Source organism: Monodelphis domestica, chromosome 4 (genome assembly GCF_027887165.1).
Source record: "Monodelphis domestica isolate mMonDom1 chromosome 4, mMonDom1.pri, whole genome shotgun sequence".
In the NCBI taxonomy this organism is placed as follows: Eukaryota; Metazoa; Chordata; class Mammalia; order Didelphimorphia; family Didelphidae; genus Monodelphis; species Monodelphis domestica.
The window spans coordinates 443,693,638-443,717,844 of NC_077230.1; the positions used below are offsets into that span (position 1 = coordinate 443,693,638).

The 24,207-nt window shown below is 50.0% G+C and overlaps 1 protein-coding gene across 3 annotated transcripts; it reads right to left on the minus strand.

Annotated features, from left to right (window-relative positions):
• Window positions 1-7,530: 7,530 nt before the first annotated feature.
• On the minus strand, window positions 7,531-15,926 carry CD37 (CD37 molecule). Of its 3 annotated transcripts, none has more exons than XM_016422456.2 (9): window positions 14,119-15,278; window positions 12,046-12,126; window positions 11,690-11,762; window positions 11,276-11,400; window positions 11,003-11,077; window positions 10,537-10,641; window positions 10,001-10,393; window positions 9,802-9,885; window positions 7,531-8,603 (listed from the first exon to the last, which is right to left on the minus strand). In XM_016422456.2, exons 1-9 carry the CDS (start codon window positions 14,887-14,889, stop codon window positions 8,526-8,528), a joined length of 1,785 nt encoding a protein of 594 aa, XP_016277942.2. In that variant the 5' UTR covers window positions 14,890-15,278; the 3' UTR covers window positions 7,531-8,525. The 3 variants fall into 3 exon arrangements, with proteins under 3 accessions (XP_016277942.2, XP_056652702.1, XP_056652701.1); XM_056796724.1 differs by lacking the exon at window positions 7,531-8,603 and adding an exon at window positions 8,610-9,071 and having other exon boundaries at window positions 11,003-11,041; window positions 14,119-15,926; XM_056796723.1 differs by lacking the exon at window positions 7,531-8,603 and adding an exon at window positions 8,610-9,071 and having other exon boundaries at window positions 14,119-15,909.
• Window positions 15,927-24,207: the final 8,281 nt, after the last annotated feature.

Genomic DNA, 24,207 nt, shown 5'->3' on the forward strand with positions numbered 1-24,207 from the left:
GCCTTTATCAAGGGTTCTTAATCTCCATTTGGTCCTAGATCCCTTTGGTATCCTGGCAAAGCTTAAGTATGGTCCCTTTCTCTGAATATGGCCCAGCAGACCTGGACGCCATGCCAGGGGTTCAAGTCCTAGCTCGTTGGATCAATTAAGTCTTCAGGTAGACTGGACCAACACTTGTGAGTCATCACTTCAGGTGACACAAATTACTTAGAGGGGACGTTGGTATGTCTGGATTTTATGGGAAAGACTCTGACAGTGGTGCAAAGGTTGACCATCCAGCTTGTCCAAAGCTGCTCATCGACCAGTGCCTTTTCAACCAAGCCTCTATTAGAGCATGGGCCGCCTGAGGTTTCAGAACTGAGAGGGTGTGCCTCAGAGGAAAGAGAATTGGATCTGTTGGAGTCAGAGGACCTGGTTCAAATCCTGCCTCTGAAGTTGGACTTGGGTTAGTCACTTCACCTCATTAGGTATCTGTTTCATTATCCTTAAAATCTGGGGGTTGGACTCAGTGGCCTCTAAAGGCCTTTCCATTTTGAGACTGGGGGTACTTGGACTTCCAAAAGAGGGGAGCTTCCCTGGGCTGGCCCTGGCCAGAGAATTTCTAATACCACCAGAACGTCTGTTTCTTTGTTCCTTTTTGAGTTTTTGGGGAGGCTGTGGGCCAAAGCTTGTGATGGCCCCTACGTCTCAGGAAGAGCTCTCCTTCATGGGGCACAGAGTTGTTATTAGTCGTCCTTCGTTTTCAGAGGACCAATGACATCACGAAGATGGGTGATGACTTTTGATTTCAGGGAGGCACGGTTGCACAAAGTCCTCAGACGCACTCTTTCATCTCCAACTGTACTATAAAGCAGTAGTCACCAGCGCAGTCTGCTACTGGCTAAGAAAGAGATTGGTGGATCCATGGACCAGATTAGAGGGAGATGACTTTAACAGCCTGGTGTTTGAGAAACCCAAAGACCCCAGCTCTGAGGGTACGAACGCGCTCCCAACCAAAACTGCTGGGAAATTGGGAAACAGTATGGCAGAAACTGGGTGTAGGCCAATAGCTCACACCCTCTACCAAGACACAGTCAAAATGGGTATCAGATTTAGACATAAAGGATGATCCCATAAAGAAATTGGGGGAATATGCAATAGTTTGCCTGGCAGATCTTTGGAGAAAGGAAGAACTTATCACCCAACAAGAGATAGAGAGCATTGTAAGATGCAAAATGAATAATTTTGATTCTATTAAGTTAAAAAGCTTTTGAACAAACAAAACTAATGTAACCAAGATTAGAAGGGGAACAATAACTTGGGGAAATTTTTTATAACATGTTTATGATAAAGGTCTAATTTATCAGATTTACAGAGAGCTGAGTCAAACGTATAAGAATCTGAGCCATTCCTCAATTGGTAAATGCTCAAAGGGTACAAACAAGCAATTTTCAGATGAAGAAATGTTCTAAATCCCTCTTGATTGGAGAAATGCAAATTAAAACAATGCTAATGAACCACCTCACTGCTATCAGATTGGCTAATACTAAAGGAAAGTGATAAATGTTGGAAGAGATGTGGCAAAATTGGGACACTAATGCATTGTTGGTGGAGTTGTGAATTGATCCAATCATTCTAGAAGGCAATTTGGAATTATGCACAAAAGACTAGAAAATTGTGCCTACCTTTTGATCCAGTAATACCACTACTGGGTCTGTATCTTCCTAAAAATCATTAAAAAATGGAAAAGGACCTACGTGTATAAAAATATTTATAGCAGCCCTTTTTTGTGGTGACAAAGAACAGGAAATTAAAGGGATGTCCATCAATTGAGGAATGGTTGAACAAATTGTGGTATACGATGGGGGTAGAATACTATTGTATTATAAGAAATGATGAACAGGATGATTTCAGAAAAAGCTATAAAGACCTACATGAACTGGTGGGGAATGAAATAGGCAGAACCAGGAGAACATGGTACACAGTAATGATAATATTGTCAAATGATCAACTGTGAAAGACTCAGCTACTCTCAGCAATACAATGATCCAGGACAATCCTGAGGGACTTATGATGGAGAATGCTGTCCACTTCCAGAGAGAGTTGGATGCAGATCAAACCATACTACTTTTCACATTAGTTATTTGGGGCATTTTGGTTTTGTGTGAGTATTCTCTAATGACAATGACCAATATGGCAGTATGTTTTGCGTGAAAATACATGCATGACTCAGATCAAGTTGCTTGCCATCTCCAAGAGGAGGGAGGTGTGGGGACCAAAACCTGAAACCCCATCTAGCAAAGCTCTAGGGCCATGAAAGGCAAAGCCTGAAACTCCATTCAGCAAAGCTGAAAAGCCCCACAGCCTCAAGATCCCCCCTCTTTTCTCAAACCCAATCACTAAATGTTCCTACAAAATCGCTGATGTATGTATTTCCTTGGGAATGGACATTACGAGATTACATGTTGTCTTATGATCTACAGAAATCACTGTGTAGACTTGAGGTAAACTAGATTACATCTTGCCACTTTATCAATCATTTAACTTCATTATGTAAGTTGAATCTTGTGCAAAATCCCTGGCTTCCTTTCTCCCCCTATAAAAACCGATGTAGCTTTCAATACATTTGCCTTGATAGTTACCAGCTTTCTCTCTCTCCAACCCCCGCTTTATTCTCTCTTATTTTCTTTCATTTCCCCTGTCCCTTCCTGGGGACCCTTGAATCATTTGTCAGGTAAGGCTTACAGGGAGGGAAGGGAATGTCAGAGGCAATTTGGATCTTCTAAGTTCAGAAAACACGCTGAAAATTGATCACATAGTTGGGGAAATGAAATATCTCTGGATACAAAAAAGGTGACCAGAGATATCCCGGGATGCCGCGGATGACCTTGGCCTCTTCAATGCTGACCAAGGTCTAAGTGCACCACCAGACCTCCGAGGCTGCTGGAACAAATTATTGGCCCATCATACCTGGGAAAGTCTTCACATTCTTGAGGCGGACATCCCCCCAACTCACGATAGCTTTGAGGCCATCGGTTGGTTACCCTCAACCTGGTTTAGTTCATCTGCCTAGATAGTTTCCTAGATGTGCATCCATGAGCCCCAGGTGAGAGTCATGAAGGGCTCCACAAGCTTTGACATCCTAGTCCTCCCTCTATACCCCGTTCGCCCCATTTACTGGGCATATAATGGAGAAGGATAAGAAGCAGAAACAGCAACCTGGTCGGTACTTTCAGGCAGCCCTGGAGGCTGGTGGAATGGGAAGAGCATGTATACTCCAGCATAGGCTTAGACGACCCCTTTGGGTCTCAGGCTAATGCTAGCCTGGAAGGCTTTGGAGAGCAGGAGCCACTGGAAACCTACTGGATTTGCCAGAAGAGGACACTGAGACAATATCCCACATATGAACTAGAGAGACTGGCTTTAAAGTGGTCTGTGTCTGAGAAGTTCCTGGGCTTTGAGGAACTAACAACCTACTGATCTGACCCAGCCTGAGATGGATGCTGCCTGCCAGAGCTATGCAGCAGCACAAGGAACCTAAGTTTAATATGAATGAACAGTTAGGGAACACGATTGGGTATGCTGATGCCCTGTGCTACATACATACACACACACACACACACATACATGGGTTTGACACATCAGTGAGCTTAGGTGATCTGTGAAAGGCAGAGGGATGAACCTTGGTCTCTTAGAAGGGTAACTGAGCAGGAAGAATGGTGTTTGCAGTAACACCAATCATGTATGATGTTCAACTACCAGTGACTTAACTAGTATCAACAAGGTAAGGATCCAGGACAGCTCCAAGGAACTCAAGATGAAAAAGGCTCTCCACCACCATAGAAAAAAAGTGATGGAGTCTGAATGCAGATTGAAGCATGCCATTCTTCACTTTATTTCCTCTTTACATTTTTTTAAATGTAAGCAATATGGGTCTTGTTTTACAACGTGATGAACACAGAAACACATATTGTATGATAATATATGTACAGCCTATATTATACTATCAGCCTTCTGGAGGTGGGGTAGGAGAGGAGAGAACATGGATCACAAAAATTATTAAAAATAACAAGGAGCAGATAGGTGGCTCAGTGGATTAAGAGTCAGACCTAGAGAAAGAAGGTCCTAGGTTCAAATCTGGCCTCAGGCACTTCTCAGCTGGGTGATCCTGGGCATGTCACTTAATCTGCTTTGCCTAGCCCTTACCACTCTTCAGCCTTGGAACCAGTGCATGGTATGGATTCTAAGACAGAAGGTAAGAATTTTAAAAAGTCATATTGACATGTAATCTGGGGGAAAAAAGGCAGCTGAGAGGCTGGCCAGATCCTGCCAGAGATTTTGGAACCAATCCACTTTGCCATCGAGTCCTTCTCTGGTGCTTCCCCTGTTTTCATTGTTTACGGAGCCTATTCAGGCAGAGAAAATGACAAATGATAAAATGGAAGCTTCTTGAGGGCTGGCACTATCTTGATTCTCTCCTGTATCTCTGGTGCTTAGCCCAGACCTTGAAACATAGAAAGCACTAAGTGAATGCATTTTTGTTCATTGATTTCATATATTATTCATTGGGCTGAATCAAATAAGAAAATCAATAGGGATAAGGGGAAAACCAAACACTGGTTCAAAGATCAGTTTCACCAACGCAGCAGCGTGGGGGAGATATCTTTAGAAGCTTAAAAGCTTCTTGGCATTCTTACGGACCACAAATCCAGGGATGTGGCAACCAAAAAAGTGAATGCATCTTGGGCTGCTTACAGGAATGGGGAAGTAGAAGCCTGTTTGTCCTCTGCTCTGATCAGACTACCTCAGCAGTTTTATGTTCAGTTTTGAGCCCTGCAGTTTAGGATATATTGGGAAGCCGGTGGACATGCAGAAGAAGGCAATCAGGATGATGAAGAGCCCTTAATCCTTATCATTTGAGAACCGGGGATGTTGAGCCTAGAGAAGAGAAGACTGGGAAGAAGGGGGTCATGTTCAAGAGGGATGAGACTTCTCTTTGACCAAGATAGCAGAATTAGAAGCAACAGGCAGATGTAGCAAAAGGGAAAATATAGGCTTGATATCCATTTTTTAAAATAACCTTTAGAAAAATTAGAGCTATTCCAAATTGGAATGGGGGCATGGAGTGGGGCAGCTGGGTTGCTCAATGGCTAGAGCCAGACCTGGAGATGGTCCCTCAAGGCTCTTCTGCCTTGGAATCAATATTTAGCATCCAGGGGGCAGTTGGGTAGCTCAGTGGATTGAGAGCCAGGCCCAGAGATGGGAGGTCCTGGGTTCATATCTGACTTCAGACACTTCCCAGTTGTGTGACCCTGGACAAGTCACTTGACCCCCATTGCCTAGCCCTTACCACTCTTCTGCCTTGGAGCCAAGACACAGTATTGACTCCAAGATGGAAGGTAAGGGTTTAAAAAATATTTAGCATCCATTCTTAGACAGAAGGTAAGGGCTGGCTGGTTGGTTTTAATTTAGAATGGCCAACTTTGAAAGAGTTGATAGTTTCATTACCTAAGATAGCTAGAAGCAGGAAAGGACAAGCAAACCCTTTTATCCAAGCAGAAAGCAAGTGGTTATCGGAGAAGTTAAGTAGGTTAGAAAACACCAGAAAATATAAAGTGGTGAAACTCTCTTGAGGAGAATGGGATATCACAGTTCAACCAAGAGGGTCCCTCATCTCATTCACTAAAGAATTGTCCAGTCTCCACCCTGGGAATCAGGACCAGGTTAAGGAATCACATTTGCCCTCTATGTCTAACCCTTTCCAAATTTTTCTTACTCCTCAGTTTGTCCCCAAGGAGAGCCTGGAATCAGGTGTGGCCTTTCTTGAAGGAGGAAAGTAGAAGGATAAATCTCTTCTCCCAGGTTGCTGTCCCAAGCCTGCCTCTTAGGCAGATTCCCACTGTTATGTCATCATTCTTTTCCCCAATGAGGAGAGTCTTACAAAAAAGTTACAAGCCTGAAGTCAGAGTCACATGTCCAGTATTCTTCTGCTTTACCCTTTTCCCCAAGAAGCTTTCCTTTGTCTTGTCCAATTCTAGGCTATTCTGAATTTTCTGAAATTGATTGGCTGTTCCCTTTTCTGTTCCCTCTTTTTTTAAATTTATTTAGAATATTTTTTTCCACAATTACATGATTCATGAACTCCTCTTCCCTTCCCTGCTTCTGGATCTGAGAAGCAATTCCCCAGGGTTACACAGGTATCATTGCTCAAGACCTATTTCCGTGTTATTCATATTTGCAGTAGAGTGACCTTTTAACATTAAAACTCGAATCCTATCCCCATCCAACCACGTGGTCGATCAGATGTTTTTCTTCTTCATGTCCGCTCCCACAGTTCTTTCTCTGGGTGTGGTGTGGAGAGCATTCTTTCTCAAAGTCCCTCAGGATCATCCTGGGTCATTGCATTGTCCCTCTATGTTTTATGAAGGCAGAATTTCTGGAACATGAAGGCTGAACTCCTCCCTTTACATTTCTATCAGTGCACTTAGAAATTTCCCATCAATCATCCAACAAGTATTTATCAATCTCATCCTAGATGCTAGACATTGGGGATAAAAAGCACAACCAGTCAGTCACCTGTATCAAGATGCTTACATCCTAGCCAGAGGAGGCAATCTGTACATATGGGTAAAAAGCCTAGAAACAAGGGGGTGGAGAAAGGTACTATCTTATGTTTTTTTCTGTTATCTCATAGAAATCTCAATTAATGAAGGGAGCAAAGAAACAGTGTCCTGTTGTGGGATTCACTCCGAGTCCAGTCCCATCCTCTGACCTTACTATAATCACCCCAAACTCCTATCAGATCAGGTTATTCACCCTCTGGTTCTGTAACTCCATCCCTGAACAATCCAGGTGCTGCTGGGCCCTGGGGGATAATCATACACCTCCTCTCCTGAGGTGTTACAAAGATGTGGAAAGTACTTTTTTTTTTTTTTGAAAAGGTAGGTTCCTAGGGCATAAATTTCCGCTCAGACAAAACCCACAAACTTTCCTCTGCTCTCCCCCCATGAGAATGTTCTTTAGATACCAGGTATCTTCTCCTTTCCCCTACAGGCATAAAAGGGGACACTGGCAATCATCTGATGTACTATCGTGGGGTTTCTGTGGGTTCCATTTTGGTTGCTCCATCTTCAGTGCCTCCTTTTTCTTGAGGTATCAGGGAGATTTCTGTCCTACGTCCTGAGATTGTTTCCACTTTCTAGGTGACAATACCACACTGTTGACCCATTTCAGACTGACAGTCCCAGATTATTTTGGAACATTTTGGTCTAATTCCCCTCCCATCTTATCCTTTATGATGTTTATTTTTTAAATGCAAGTAGAAGACTTTACATGTATTCTTGGTCAATCTCAAGCGATCAGTCTTTGCCCTGATGCTGGTTCTAGCTCATCTTGGTTTTTCACCTACAAATGACCAACCCCAGGCTACCTTCCTCTCCTTGATCTTTCATTGGCATTGGAAACTTGGGACGAGAAGCCCTTGGTAAAGGACGAATGGCCAGGGAACTTCTAGGGACAACCAGGACCCAATCAATTACTACTTCGACGAAGTCAATTTTACCAGCAAATTTAATGATTTTTATTTCTTACCCAGAGCTCAAGGACAGAAAGAGATTTGAAAAGCAAGATAACGGAAAAGCAAAGAAAATGGGCTGCGTGGGAGGATGCTGGAATCACCAGGAGGACAGGCCACTGGGAGTGGAGGGAGAAGAGGGTCCATATCTAGGTGACAGAATAATGGGGTCCCTGAGAGGGAAAGGGAGACAACAGGACACAGCCAAGGGGTGGAGGAGATAAAGAGAAAAGGAGCTAGAGAATAGGATGCCAGGATCTCAGAGTAGAGGAGGAAAGACTGGGGGATAAGAAGCCACATTCCCCAGGAAAGGAAGAGAAAAGGGGAGCCTGGCCAGAACGTTGAGACCTCCAGGAAGTAGAGAATCTAGTAGTCCACAGCAAGAAGTCATGAGTGTGAGGGGAGGTGGATCCCGCTGTGGTGGCCGCTAAAGTCCCTGGGGAAGACAGGAGAAGGGGTTGGGATGCTAAGTGGAGAGGGTGGCACAGAAGAGAGTTCTGGGGCTCAGACTCAGCAGTAAAGAAGATGCTGGGTGGGAAGAAACCAGAACGGAGTACAAGAGACTTACGATTTAGAGTAGGGACCCGTTAGTCACCCCCTCCTATTCCTGTTGGGGGCAGAATGCTGGGGGAAGGTACTCAAAGACAGCATGCTCTGGAGGATGCGTTGGAAGACAGGGAAGGTGGGGGACAGAATATTACTGGGTCCCTAGGGAGCGTTCTAGGTGCTCAGGGAAAGGACCTGGTTGGCCCAAGAAGGGAGAGGGATGTTGGGAAACAAGGTGCCAGGGTCCCTGTCTGAAAGGGAGCTGGGAGAACAAGAAGCCTAGATTTCTCTGGGGAGAAGGAGCTTTGGGGCAGGTCTCCAGGGTCCGCTGGAGGAGAGCTATATGGGAAACAGGATGTGGCTATATCAGGTAAGAGGAGAAGGTCCTGGGGGCAGGAGTTGGGGTCTCAGGTGGGGTAGGAGCTGTCTAAGAGTATCGCGAGAGCTTGTTGTAGACGTGATCCAGGTTCCTGCAGAGAAACATCGAGAGCGACATGACCCCGAGCTAGGGAGAGAGGAAGGAGACACGAGTGGGTCAGAAAGGGAGTCGGCAATGGGCTAAGGATAAGGGTGGGTGTGGGGTCAGGGCTCGCCGATCGGGGCACAGACGCAGGGGGAGAGGCCAGAGTCAGGGCCGGCGGGTACAGAAGCAGGGCATCGCCGGTCCTGGGTCTGAGCCAATCCTTTATTCAGGGCCCTGGGGCCCTAGCCTGCACACGGACGAGATAAACGACTGCCGCGAGGTCCGACGCTCCCGTGGCAGCCAGCGCCCCATCACGGTGGGTAGGCGACTCGGCACTGGGGCTCCCCACGAAGGGCACCTGTTGGCTGTGCACCAGGTGGGCAAGGTCGCCCCTGTCCCGTTGTTCCCGCCCTCCCCTGCAGTAGATGACTCGCCCTCCATCCCCTGGCGCCCGGTGTCCCAGCCCCTGGCGTATGGCAGCAGCGCCAGCGTCAGCCCCAACGCCACCACCTGCAAGGGGACATGCGCATCAGCCGGGCGGGCCCCTGGGCCTGCTCACCCTCTAGACTTGTGCCAGAACACATCTCGCACAGGCGAGAAGAGCGTCTTCCTGCCCCCTCCTAGGCCCAGCTGTGGGAGGGTCTCTTTCTGCCCTGACCGGTCGGATAAAAGACACACGCACAGACATAGACACAGACACAGACACGCTCTCTCACACGTACTTCTTTTCCCAGCCTCTTCTGATTACTTCGATAGCAATCCGAGGGAAAGGTTGGGATGGGTCCCCTCCCGCAGTAGCCAAGCTGCGGAGGGTTCCTTTCCATTTCTCACCATCGTCTCGTTCGGGATTCATCTGACTACTGCGGCCAACTGAGATAGAACCTACTCCGCCTCCCCATCTTTGGTCAATTGGCCTCATCTAACGGAGACTACGCCAGGCTAGACTATGAAGGGCCTCAGCCAATGGGATAGTATGAGCTTCCCACCTCTCAGCTAATCAGAGGAGTGGAGAGGGCGCGCGATCAGGGCGAATCCGTGATGGGCGGGTTTTAGTGCAGAATCTGGGAGGAGCGAGAAGAGGACCTGGTGCCAAGGTCCGCCCCACCCATGACAGGTGGCTTGGCCTCGGCATTTTTGGAAAAGGAAAGGACAGACGGGGGAGAGGGAGGAGCGGCGCTCCAGGCTCCGGAGGGGCAAACGGCCCCAGAAGGGCCCTCCTGGCGGGGGACAGGGTCCTCACCTCGAGCAGCCCCAGGCCCAGGCTGATGCCCACGATGGAGATGAGGTTGTTGTGCAGCCACGTGTAGAGGCTTCGAGAGCAGCCCTGTAGTGGCGGGGCTCGGGTTAGATCTACCCTCGCCCCAGAGCTCCTCCAGGGTCCCCCCCCAGACCCTTCCCCCGTGTCCTCTCCGCCCTGCGGGACCGTCCCCGAAACCCACCTCCTGGTAAACCGAGCTATCTGCTGGCAAGGAGCACAGCTCGCCCGAGTGCAGTCGGGTAGCGGTCCCGGGGACGCCGGGACCCGGCAGGACCCTGCTGGCCTTGGCCCCAGGCCCAGGGGCAGGCTGGCTGACTTTGGAGACCTCCGCAGGGCTCGGGGGGGCGCCCATGATCACCGATGTGTTCTGGCAGGAGCAGGGCACTCGCGGAACCGGCCCCAGCGTTTGGCTGCTCGGGGACATCAAGCTGCTGTTCGGGGACATCAAGCTGCTGCTCCGGGTGGTGGGGGAGGAGGTGAAGGCTCTTTCCCCGCCGCTGGGGGCCGAGCCATTAGGCCGAAGGGAGGACGCCAGCCACCAGTCCTGGGGAGAGTCCCAGCCGCAGCAGCGGAGCTGGTGACAGAGGGGCCGGGTCAGCGGGAGGCAGGTGCTCACGCACAGGCGGGGGCTGCTCCTGGCGGGCACAGAGGACCCTCGCCCTCGGGGTCACAGGGAGAGAGAGGGCGGCGGGGGGTCGCCAGGGCCAGGACTCCCACCTGGAACTGCACAAAATCCCAGTTCTCAGCCGTGCTGTACGCGTCTGGGTACTTGTGGTAGTTCTCGATAACGTCCAGGACGATAAGCTTCACCTTCCGTTCCAGCTGGCGGGGAGAAGGGGCGAGAGGGAGACGTAAGCCGGCTTCTCGGCTCCTCCTTTCTCCTCTCTCTCTTCCCCAGGCTCCCTGTGCCCCGCCCCGGCCTGCCTCTGCAGTCTAGCCTCGGGATTCCCATCTCCCACCTTCCCGGGCTTCATCCCAGCACGGCCTTCTCGCGCGCCCACCGCCCCTTCGGCTAGGCTCTCGGGCTCCCTCCCACTTCTCTTTGTGGCTCTCTCGGCTCCTCCCCCGTCCTCCTCTTTCGGCCAGCCCCGGCCCAGCCCCCTCCTTCTGCCTTGTTCCTGGCAGGTGTCTCAGCCTCAGTCTCCCCCCTGGCTCTTGCTCCGCCGCGGAAGGTCTCACTCACGGAGCCATGCTGGGTGTAGATGAGGACTCCTATTGTGATCTGGGCGGTAAACAGCAACAGCAGAAGACCAAAGTACTGAGGAGAGGGGTACGGTTAGGACCTGCATCCGGGGCTCAGGGGGAGCGGGGTGGGGGAGGAGCGGGACAGCCCTTGGAGCTGCTCTGGAGGGTGGACGGACCCTTGGGAAACAGAAGGCCGCGGGGGAGGGTCTCGGAGGACGTTGGGGGCATCTCCACGCTTGCGGGGTACCAGGAAGCATTGAGGGCCACTCACGAGGCCAAGGAGGCAGCGGATCTCCTTGAGGGCGCCAAGGCAGCCGAGGAAAGACAGGATGCCCGTGAAGATCCCAGAGATGGCCATGGCATAGGACCACACTTTCAGCGGTGTAAAGGACATGCCTGCAGACACCCAGAGAGCAGAGGGAGGGGGACTTCGAGAAGATGCGGCGCGGGAAGGGGGCGCTATAGAGCCCCGGAGGACTTCAGAGATCCTGGAATCCCACCCCGTCTTTTGACAAATGGGGAAAGTAAGACTCAGAAAGGGAAAGCGTCTTGGCCAAAGTCAAAAGGAAGCTGCTTGGGTCGAGCTAGGATGGCCTCCACCACCACGCTGCCTCCCAAGGTCCAGGTGAAGGCATCCCTGGGGGAGGGCGAGGGACAGCTAGGGTTGAGGTAGAAAATCTCTTACCCAGGAAGGAGGCAAAGCTGTTCTTGTCCACGAGGATCCACAGACCGAAGCAGAATATGAGGCTGCCCAGGACCTGAGGGGGCAGGGAGGGCTGAGTGGGCAGCCAGGCCCAAGATGGATCCGGGAGGACGGGGGAGGGGGGTGCTCAGGGCTTAGGGCAGGCAGGACCTGAGGGGGCAGGGAGGGCTGAGTGGGCAGCCAGGACCAAGATGGATCCGGGAGGACGGGGGAGGGGGGTGCTCAGGGCTTAGGGCAGGCAGGACCTGAGGGGGCAGGGAGGGCTGAGTGGGCAGCCAGGCCCAAGATGGATTCTGGAGGAGGGGGGACGCTCAGGGCTTAGGGCAGGGGCAACTCACGAAGAAGAAGATGTTGAAGACAAAGAGGAAATATTTGATGAGGCTCAGGCAGCCCTTCTCCGCCATGATCTTAACCTGGGGCTGTAGAGACAAGGAATCAGGAGATGCAGAGGCTCAGAGGTTCCCATACACACAGATAGCCAAGGCTGGAACTTCAAGTCCCAGGCCAGAGGCATTCCTGGGGCTCTCAAGCCAACCCTCCTCCCTTCCCAGTTTCAGCCAAGGGTACCAACATGTCCCATAGCCACTCAGGCTGGCAGCTCTGGTGTGATTCTTGTTCCCTGAAACCCAATGGGCTCCAGATCCAATCAGTTCTCATCTGGATATCACTTCTTCATCAACAAGAGAGCCAGGCCTAGGTTCAAATCTGGTTTCAGACACTTCCCAGCTGGGTGACCCTGGGCCAGTCACTTGACCCCCATTGCCTAGCCCTTATCACTCTTCTGCCTTGGAGCCAATACACAGTATTGATTCCAAGATGGAAGGTGAGGGTTTTAATTAAAAACAAAAAACAAGAGAGAACAGATCGGCCAATGGAGTGTACAGCAGTAAAGACATCTTTTGCAGCCTGCCCCCCACCCCCGTTTCTCTAATCCCACTGGGGCACTCCTTTGGGATTCAGCCCTTTCCAGCTTCTCTCTTGGACTATCCCATCATTTATTTAAATGCCTAACATGGCTCAGGGGCTGCAATCTGGCCAGTCCTTGCCCTCAGGGAGTTTTCATTCTATCATTAGGGGCACACAACACACAAAGTACAGAGTAAATGGGGTAGGGGTCAGAGGGGCTGGCAATTTAGGGGACTGGGAAAGAGCTCCTATTGGAAATGAGCTTGAAAGCAACTCAGGGAATCCACTCAAAAAAAGCAACACCAAAGAATAGACATCTAACTGGTCTACCTGCCTCCAGGCTCTCCCTGTGCCTTCCATTTATTATTTACACACTGCCCTAGCTAGGGATCTTCCTAAGGCTCTACTCTGCTCTAAGGCCTTCCATGGCTCTTCCCTGCCGGCAGGATACTTTTATCTCCCAAGCTCCCTTTCTGAAGTTAGGTCTCACTACCCCATCCTCCCCAGACTCTAGCCAAGGTGCTGAAGTGGATAGAGGAGCTCTGGGCCTGGAGTCAGGAAGACTCATCTCTCTGAGTTCAAATCTGGACTCAGATGCTGCCTAGCTGTGTGACCCTGGGCAAATCACTTAATCTAGTTTGCCTCAGTTTCCTTATATGTCAAATGAGCTGGCAAGGAATTGCCAGGAAATGGCACTCCAAGCCACTTTGCCAAGAAGATACCGAATGAGGCCATGAAGAGTCAAGTATGACAAAAATAACATACTCCAGCCAATATAAGGGAACTTCCTTCCTGTTTTCTGGTCTTTCCTTTCTTCTGCTCCCATATTCAGGTCTGGAACAAACAGCTTCCTTCCAAGAGAGATGGAGGAAGACTACCTTATGGTTATAGCCTCTTAGCTCTCTGATCAATGGAAGGAATCTCCATCTTAATGGATTCCCATACATTTAAAATTCTCTCTACTTTCTGGAACCTCACCTCTAGAGGGGAGTAGTTCAGAAAGAAGAGTGTTATGAGGGCCTGGGTTCAAATCCCACATCCGGTACTTGCTACTGGTGTGACCCTGGGTGAGTCAAGACCTCAGTTGCTATTTTGTAAACCGAGAAACTTGGGTTTGGTGACCTCTTCCAGTTCTCAATCTGTGATCCTTCAATGCTGTGACCTTTCTTCAAACTTCCAACTCCAGCACAGCTTTCTCCTGAAGCCCAAGGGACCTCTATCTCTTCAGACTGTTCCAGAGTCTTAGCTTTAGCCTATCCTTGCCACATAGTTTTCTGTCAATCCATCTTGCTTCTCTCTTTAGATTGTAAGCTCTTTGAGAGCAAGGACTGCATTACTTTCAAGCTCAGGGCCTTGTAAACAGTAGGTGCTTAATGTGAAAAGGAGAGAGGGAAATAAAGAGGGGACAAACTGAGGGGGGCCATGTTCCACAAAGAAAGCTCTAAAAGAGGAAGCACCTCTAGGCCCTGACCCCTCCCAGCTTCCCCAGCCCAACACACACACACCTCCTCTAGGTGCCTGGTCTCCTTAGACCTCTCTGAACCCCTAGTTTCCTTGGAGCCCCTAATGTCCAGATAACTGAATCGAGTGCTGGTCTTCTCAGCCCTTCTAGAACTGTTGGTTTTCTCAGAAGGCACTGCATCTTTGATCTCAGGCTCCTGAGAACTGTCTTGGGTCCTGGTCTTCTCAGTCTCTCCAGGTTCTCTGCTCTCTCCAATTGTCACTGAGCTTATCTTTAAAACTAAACCCCTGGTCCCCTCAGATCCCCCTGGATCCCTGATCTCAGTCTCCTCTGGCCTGGCCTCAGATCTTTCTGGGTCCCTGGTGTTCTTAGTGTCCTCTGGGTTACTGTTCTCCTTATTCTCCTCTAGATCCTTAGTTTCTATGTCCCCTGAGGTCTCCCTCTTATCTGAAATCTCATCTAGCCACCTGACCCCCTGTGGTCTCCTCAGGGTCCTGGAAGCTCTGGTCTCCTTAGTGTCCCCTGGGCTCCTGATCCCTTTAGTCTCCTCTGGGTCCCTGTTCTCCTCAGTCTCCCCTTGGCCCCTAATCTCCTTGGATCCCTCTGGGTCCCTAAGCTCAGTCTCTTCTGGGCCCCTGAACTCCTCTTCACTCTCCTGTGGGCCTCTGGTCTCCTCAAATCCCTCTGGGGTCCTGATTTCCTCAACCCCCAGTGGACCACTGGTCTCCTCAGAGCTCTGGGGTTCCCCTGCCTCCTCTGATTCCCTGGTCCCTGCCGTCCCTAAGTCCTGGAGGGACCTCTCCTGCCTCTCCATGGCTCTGGGGATATGGAGATATAGAGAGGGATGGTCTGTGGGTCCAGGGCAGCTCCTGTTTGGGCTCTGCCTTCATCCAGATCTCCTCTTTAGCCTAGCCCAAGCCAGACCAGGCTCTACCTCACAGAGCCTGGATGACTTCATGGACTCCTGGGAGGCTGGCTTTGGCTCAGTCTGCCCCTTAGGCTGCCCCTCTGCCTTTTCTCTCTCCCTCTGTGTTCGTTTCTCCTCCCCAGAGGCTGAGAGGAAGCCAGAATGTCTTCGCTGGCAGGGACCTTGGAGAAAATGGAACTCGAGCCCCTCATCTGTCAGAGGAGGACAGTGAGGCCACACCTGGGGTGTCTCCCTGCCTCAGAGTCCCAGTATGTCTTTCTGCCCCCTTTGCCTTGCTCTCTTGGCCCTTCCCAGCATACCTTCTCTCGCTCTGACTCTCCCCCCACCCCCACCGTGTCCCAGGATCTCTCTGTCTCTGGGGCTCAGCCTCCGAGGGGTTTTCCCTGGTTCTCTGCCCTTGGCACCTGGGCTTTGGCGGGACCCCTTGGGGCAGAGCATCCACAGACTCCCCACCCCCACCCCAGGAAGTGCAGTGGCTTCCTCCTGGGTCACAGGCGACGCCTGAGGAAGTGGGGGGAAGGGCAGCGACCAGGAGAGGAGAGCACCAAGGCTCTCGGTGGCCCACGGTGACGCGGGGTTAGGGTAGGGTGAAGGCGATGGGGGGAAGACTCAGGGGCTGGGACCTCGTGTTGGAGGTGCGCGGGGACAGCAATGGAGAGAGCCACGGAGTCGCCCGGTAACGAATAACGGGCTTGGCAGTGTTCTTCTCTTAATACTTTGAGATCTCTAGTTGAGATGCGGGAGAGTGTTGGAAGAGGCGGGAGACTCAGACGCTTGGGGAAAGTAGAAAGGGGAAGGGGGATATTTCTGAAGGGCTTGGAGATCCATTTCCGCCTGTGACTACAAGTGTGAGTGTGTGTGTCGTGCGCGCGCGAGCGAGAGCAAGCACAAGGAGGACCGAGGATGCCTCGGCGTCATCCTTAAGCGTTTAGATTATCCATTCCGGAGCTCGTGTGTGTGTGACCTGAAGGGCGGAGAAAGTTGGCCAGGTGCCCCTCGAGCGCTTAGAGATGCCCCCCCCCCCCCAGCTGAAGGTAAGGTCCGCTCACCTCGGAAGAAGCTCGGCTCAGGCCCGGAAGGACCGCGGCTAGGCTGGGTGACCGAGCGGCCACCTAGGTTTTGGATGGATCGTTAGACTTGGGTGCCCGGGGCCACCAGGCAGGCGTAGGGAGGGAGCCGGCTTTCTCGCCTCCCACCTGGCCCGGGAAAGAGAAGGCACGAACTGACTGGTGCTCGGAGGGGGCGGGGCCAGGGTCCTAGAGGCCCCTCCCCTGGAAGCCTTGGGTTTGAGGCTGCTCGCGGTCTGCTCGGACTCCGCCCACGAAGCCGCCGGCTTCGGCACTCTCCCCGGGCCCGGAGAGACCTGGCGTTCTGGTTTGGGGGGGCTCCAGCGTTCCATGTCGAGGCTCTGGGGGGACGGAGGCAGCCCCCGAGTTCTAAGCTGAGTTCTCGCCTTTGTGTCGGGGAATACCTCTTCGGACCTCCGTGTCCCCAAGGGCGCGATCGGGGGTTGGGCTCCGTCTCCAGGAAGGGGCCCTGTAGCCTAACTCGGGGGTCTCTGCACTGGCCCCCCGGGGTGCTGGGTTTGACCTAGAAAGCCCCGGAAACAGTCCAAGCGGGCGCTGGGCCGCGGGGCGGCACGCCGTGCCCCACTCCCAGACCCTTCTCTCCTTCCTGGCTCCCTAGGCAGGCACGGCTCTCCTGTACGTTTTCGTGCCGCCCACCGCGGGGGTCCCCCAGTTATTTTTGGAGCTGCCCCGGGGCTCTGCAGGGTCTGCTTGTCGTTCCACCCCCGGAGTAGCCAGCTGCAGGGAACCTCTGCTTAGCCTTCACCCCCCCCCCCTTCCATCTTTCCTGTGACATCTTCACCCTCCAACATGCAAGCAAATGTACAGGAAGAAAGGGGTGCCCCCAGGGGCATGGGCCCAGCCCGCTGCGTGACCGCCTTTCCGAAACTCAGTTTACCCAACTGTAACCTTCATTAAGTTCATCTCAACAGACACAAAGCACTCCTGTTCCGGGGGCGGAAGATCCAAGAACAGAAAGGAAAGTTCCTGCCCTCCAGGGGGCTACTTTCTATCGGGAAAGAGAAGCCAAACAAATCCGGGACAGAAGAGATGCAAAGGATTTCCGGATGCGGGTGGGAAAGAGGGGGTGGTGGAGGTGGCCCAAGAGAGGAGGCTGGGCGCTGGGGATTTGAGGTTAAACTGAGGAGGGAGAATATTAGCCGTCCCAAAAGCAGGAAGGGGAGAGAATGGGGTGTCTGTCGGGTAGGGGAACCAGGAGAGGAAGCATGAGAAACAACAGGAAATGCCAGTCTGGAGCCTGATGATGGGCGCAGGACAGGTTAAAGAGGCAAGAGCCCGCAGGCAGAGATCATTAGGAGTCTCCTGCAGTTACTCCACAATCCATGATGGATTGAGGCAGCAAGACAGGGTTAGGAAGACCCAAGTTCAAATCCAGCCTCAGGCACTGACCCATGTGACCCTTAGGCAAGCTACTCAACACTGTTGGCCTCGGTTTCCTCATCTGTAAAATGAGCCAGAGAAGGAAATGGCAAAGCATTCCAGTATGTTGGCCAAGAAAACCCCAAAGGGGCTCCCAATGAGTCATACCCAACTGAATACCAAATGAAGTATCTGTGCCATGACAGAGATTGGAGACGGAGAGGATGGGTTGCCTTTGGCAGAAACAGGGAAGGCAGGGAAAGGTTGGATGTAAAATCTCTATCAGCTTGCTTGTCATCTCAGGGAGGGGGGAGGGCAGGGAGGAAGACTCAGAAGAAGGCAGAGAGTTTGGAACTCAAACCTTTTTAAAAATGAATGTTAAAATTGTTTTTATGTGCAATAGGGGAAAACTAAAATATTATTTAAAAATAACTTTAAAAACCCCTAGTAAAATGTCTTCCTGGCTTTAAAAAATGATGGATGTAGAGGAGGGAGAATGAACTCTATTTGGGGGCTTGACCTCCACAGGCCTCTGTTTCCCAGGGCCTATCCTGGACCTTGTGGCAGCCACAGTATACAGAGTACTAGACTAGAGTCAGGAAGGGCTGACCTCAGACACTCCCTAGCTCTGTGTCCCTCGGTATGTGTCAACTTCTGTTTCCTCATCTGTAAAATGGGTATACAAGTCACCTCCCAGGGCTGTCATGAGGGATGAATGAGATGCTATTTATAAAGCACTTTGGCATCCAGGGCACGGGGGATAAGACCTGATCCCACAGGGGTTATTTCCTGTTCTGAGATCTGTTGGGTTTGTAAACCAGAGACAGAGGGAAGAGTAATGAGGCAACAGGATGGAAAGATGGAGGCAGCCAGGCACTCTCTCTCTCAGACAATCTGGAGAGAGTACAGGGGTGGGGGGATTTGTGATAGGATCTAAGAGTATTTCTGGCTGAGAAAACATTTCAAAAGCGCTTATGATGAAAAAATTCTAGGAATGCAAAGACTAAAGTGAGGGATTCCCTGCGTAGAAGGAACCTTTAATCTTGGAAAGGAGAAAACTGAGCGAGAACCTGAGTATCATGTGCTTGTTTTTGAAGATGGGTTAGACAATTGGCTTGGCCTGGGGAGCCATGGGGGATGTTGCATCTGGGCAGATTTAGGCTCCCTGTAAGTGTAAAATGTCATAGTAAGTCTCCATAGCATCACTGCCTTCCATAGTCAGGATAGTGGATGGAAGAGCTCCTCCGAGTGCAAGCCATGCCTGTGCCACCAGGGGTCAAGCCGAGCTCTTAGCTGCTCCAGCTCCCTGCATGTATCTTAAAGTATGTGAGGCAGGTCCCCATTTGGGTCCTCACAGCTTCAAGTCCATGTTCACTGCCCATGGGAGAAGAGACTGTCCTGGACCCCACAGCACTCCCAGCCTGCCTTGGGAATCGGACCAAGATGTCTCTCATCTCACTGAATCTATAGTTGTATGCATAAAGATGGTCATAATTTAATATCTCATTACTTTACCAAAATGGCTCAGCCCCCATGCCACCAAGATTCTCATCTCCTTCCCACTTTCACATGACTCAAAGGATGAAGACAATCATCATGGAATAGAATTGGAAAGTGTTTTACAGTTCTAATTAAGCCATTCCCCAATGGATAAATGGGCAAGAGACATGAATAGGCAATTCTCAGATAAAGAAATCAAAACTATTAATAAGCACATGAAAAAGTGTCCTAAATCTCTTATAATCAGAGAGATGCAAATCAAAACAACTCTGAGGTATCACCTCACACCTAGCAGATTGGCTAACATGACATCTATGGAAAGTAATGAATGCTGGAGGGGATGTGGCAAAGTGGGGACATTAATTCATTGCTGGTGGAGTTGTGAACTGATCCAACCATTCTGGAGGGCAATCTGGAACTATGCCCAAAGGGCAATAAAAGACTGTCTGCCCTTTGATCCAGCCATAGCACTGCTGGGTTTGTAGCCCAAAGAGATCATAAGGAAAAAGACTTGTTCAAGAATATTCACAGCTGCGCTCTTTGTGGTGGCAAAACTGAAAAACAAGGGGCTGCCCTCTGATTGGAGAATGGCTGAACATACTGTGGTATATGTTGGTGATGGAATACTATTGTGCTCAAAGGAATGATGAACTGGAGGGATTCCATGTGAACTGGAACAACCTCCAGGAATTGATGCAGAGTGAAAGGAGCAGAACCAGAAGCACATTATACACAGAGACAGATACCATGTGGCACAATTGAATTTACTAGCAGCAATGCAATGATCCAGGACAATTCTGAGGGACTTATGAGAAAGAACACTATCCCCATCCAGAGAAAGAACCATGGGAGCAGAAACACAGAAGAAAAAACAACTGCTTGATCACATGGGTCAATGGAGATAGGATTGGGGATGTAGACTCTAAGTGATCATCCTAGTGCAAACATCAGTAATATGGAAATAGGTCTTGATCAATGAGAGTGTAAAATTCAGTGGAATTGCATGTCCACCCCCACGGGGGTCGGGGGGGAAGGAGGGGAGAGAAAGAGCATGAATCTTGTAACCATGGAAACATATTCTAAATTAATTAATTAAATAACAATTTCTGAAATAAAAGAAAAAAGAAATCAGATTACTTTCCCGTTGTAACAATATGGACTCAGAAGCTGGAGATATATAATGAAGAAATCTTTGCTGTAGTAAGTGCTGAAAAAAATATTTATGAGATTACAAAAAAAGAATGTGCAGTTCCTCAAAGAAAGAAATTTTGCCATTTTAGTTGTTAGATACCAAGTGCCTAGCGTTTTCCCTGATATATAATATTCCTAATACTGTTTAAGTTAAAAAAATAAAATGTCCGATGACCTGCCTCTTTTTAATATCTTGAGTTTTAGCCACACTTTCTCCAAAAGAAGATCATCATGTGTACAGAAGATGCAATCAGGCATCTCCCCATATTCAAGTGACACCCTCTGGGAGGGTGCAGCTAGGTGGCACAGGAATAGAGAGCCAGACTTAAAGTTGAGAGGACCTGAATTCAAATCTGGCCTCAGACCCTTCCCAGCTGTGTGACCCTGGGCAAGTCACTTATCCTCCCTTGCCCTTCTGTCTTAGAATTGGTAAAGGTTTCAAAAGAAAATGGTGACCCTGACTTCCAGTGGCCACTAGAGAGAGATGCTGAGGTCTCCACTGACAATCCTGTCCCCCTCCAATCCCTGTCCTTCAGCCCTGGCTCCATGTGCAAGTTACACGTGTTCTTTGGGCACGTGCATCTCTCAATAACACCCTTATTTTTGGCACCTTCTTGGGTTAATCCCACACAAATTACAAAGATTTCGTGTCTCTTTTAAGGTTTCAGGATGGAAATGAGACAGAGGAATTTAGAGGAGAGAAGAGTCAGCTGAAGCCATCTCAAACACTGCTTACTGGAAAAGCATCCTAACAATGGGAGTCGCTCCGAAATTAGAGCAGGCTGCCTTGGGAAGGACTGGCCTCCCCTCCCTGGAGGCCTCCAAGCAGAGAGTGGTGGGAGGATTCTTATTCAGGCTCAGACACTTGGGGGCCATCTTCAGTTTGGACGTTTTGGGGATGGCTGGCATAAGGGTGTTTGGGGGTGAAATGGAGGGAGGGAATAAAGGTGTCCCCCTTTTCACTCTCCCCAAGAATGCAGCTGGTAGAGAGGTGGTCTGTCTGAGAAGCCAGCCCACGCCTACAGTATGTGGCTCAACCAGCTTGGCACAGAGCTGGGCACCAGGGTCCTGAATTATGCACCTCAATGCAAGATGGAAACCGAGTTTATTGATGTCTTTGGGGACTATGGGAAGAGGGGTGGGGAACTGATGGGGAGAGGCTTCCCCCAGGGGGCTGGGTACCACACTGAGTTCCTCTGCAGCCTGGGCATCCCATCACCTCCATGGCTCACAGGAAGCATGGCTCTGCCCCTTACTGTGGTGGCTTCCTACTTGGCCCTTCCTCATCTCTTCCCTGCTCTGTGACCATCTGGTTCTTGGGCTTTCACCCAGCGCTCAGATCCACTTCCCAGCCACGTTTCGTGTAGCATACCAGGCATGGAAGTTTGGTTGATGTATTAGATACTTGGTCAGATCCATTCATGATCAATGTATCGGCAGTTCTAAGGGCAGGAGAACTCCTGAGCCACCCCAAAGGCTTAGCCCTCCCCTTGTCACACCTCATTCCTCTGAAAAGCACATGTCAGGGGAATCTCCTCCTCCTCTGATCTTGCCTTTGTCTATTCAACCAATGTTAAGACCTCTGCTAGGTAACGTATTCATTGATCTCCTCTCAATCCACAACAAATGCTGAGTTCTTCCTTCTAGCTCTCTTTAGCTTTCCCAGTGCCACTCTTGGCCACGTGCTTTCTATCTCGAAATTCCTACTTCCACGTGTTCTCTTGTGTCTCATATTTTCCTTTAATTAATTTTCAAAGGAAAATATTACAAGGAGCCAGCGCCACTCCCTATATCAATTAACTTGTCTGTGAGTCTTCATGTATCACCCATGTTTCTCAGGCTCCCTTCTCCTTCTCAAGCTACAACCCACAAAGGAAAATTACATAGCAACTGCTGGTCGGATTGTTATATTTCATGACTCTGAGGTCACCACATCTATCTTTTCATGGTCATCTTTGAGAACAGCAGTGTGACCTGGCTCTATGGGCTCAAAAGGTGACCAAGGCCAGAGGAGAGATGGGCTGCCACGGAGCCTCAGAACCCAGGGAGACTCAGGAGGGGGCCAGAGAGCCTTGTGAAAAGGCAGATGGCCCAAAGGATGCCCAAAGACATGTTGGCAGACACCCCTGAGAATCTGAAGGATTTTCAATACGAGCCCCTATCAGGTATGTTCTCCAAGATCAGTCAGCTAACCAGAGTTTTTTAAAAGGGGGCATTGAAAGAGAAAATATATAAGGAGAGTTGATACCCCAGAATACTCTCCAACATAGGGAACCCATACCACAGGCCAGGGGAAAGTGGACTCAAAGTTAGAAAGCACATGGTATAAGGGACAATTCCAGCTCCTGGATGGGTGACAATCCCTTGTTTTTTTCCTGGAGTCCTCAGGAAGTTCCCCCCAGGTGTTGGCGGGGCTCTCCCTGGGCCCTGAATGTCAGTTCTCCTGTAGTGATGGTGGAAGCTTCAGTTCTTTCCTTGCCCCCTGAAGCCTCCCAGCTTCCTGGTTCCTCATCTATCACTTCTCGGGTGGATGTATTTTCAGGGGTGAGTGGAGGGGCAGCAAATCTCCGGGCAAATGTCTTCCCTTCTCTGATGTCCTTAGGCCAGAGGTGTATCTAAATCTCCCAAGACATTTCCTTCCCTGATTTCATCCAGTGGCTTAAAACAGTTTCCCTCTCATACCTCATTTACTACTTTTGCTCGATTGCTTGATTCAATTGAGGCAAAGAGAGCCCCTTGGGATCTAGTGTACACCTTTGAATGATTCTGTAACTCAGTGAAAGGGTAGCTGGACATGGAGTCAGGAAGACCTGTGTTACCCTAGGCAAGTCACACAACCTATCTGCCTCAGTTTCCTTATCTGTAAAATGGGCACAACAACAGCACCTGCCTCCCAGGGTTGTTGCAAGGATCAAATGAAATAATAGTAGGACAGTATTTTGCAAACCTTAAAGGACTCTGGAAAAGCTAGTTCTTTTTTTATGTTTTGGAAAATTGTGTTTAATTAATTTAGAATGTTTCCATGGTTATAAGATTCATGTTCTTTCTCCCCCTCCTTCCCCCCACCCTCATAGCTGATGTGCAATTCCACTGGGTTTTACATGTGTAATTGATAAAAACCTATTTCCATATTATTAATATTTGCATTGGGGTGATCTCTTAGAGTCTACATCCCCAATCATATTCCCATCGACCCATGTGATCAAGCAGGTGTTTTTCTTCTGTGTTTCCGCTCCCACAGTTCTTTCTCCGCATGTGGATGGTGTTCTTTCTCATAAGTCCCTCAGAATTGTTCTGGATCATTTCATTGCTACTAGTAGAGAAGTCCATTACATTCGATTGTACCACAGTGGTGGTACTGCTGGTTCTGCTCCTCTCACTTTGAATCAGTTCATGGAGGTCTTTCCAGTTCACATGGAATTCCTCCACTTTATTATTCCTTGGAGCACAATAGTATTCCATCACCAACATATACCACGATTTGTTCAGCCATTCCCCAATTGATGGGCATCCTCTTGTTTTCCAATTTTTGGCCACCACAAAGAGCACAGCTATGAATATTCTTGTACAAGTCATTTTCCCCATGATCTCTTTGGGGTACAAACCCAGTGTGCTAATTCTTGTTGTTGATTGTGGAAGATCTCTTTAGCGACACTCCTAGGGGTTAGTTAGGGAAATAGCATAGTAGAATATATTTGACTCATAGTCTAATACTACAGCAGATTCCTAGCTTCCTTCCAAGATCCACTCCAGGCTTATTTTCCACAAAGGGCTTTTCCTGACCTCCACTGCTAGCATTTTCCTCCATCTGTTGAGGCTCCTCTGCAGAGCCTTGGTATTTAATCGGTTGAGCCAGGAAGCATTTACTTAGCGGTCGCTCTGTGCCAGCCCTTCGGTAGGGAGGCTGTCCGCTGGGGTGTTGTGTGGGTGCACCAAATGGATCTGGCCAGATGTGGCTCCCAAGGAGGCAAGGAAAGGGATTTTGAGATATCCATGCCAAGGATGGGCTCCTCCCCTTGCCCTTGCCCAAAGGTTGGAGCCAGAGGCTGGCTCTTCTGCTCTCCTC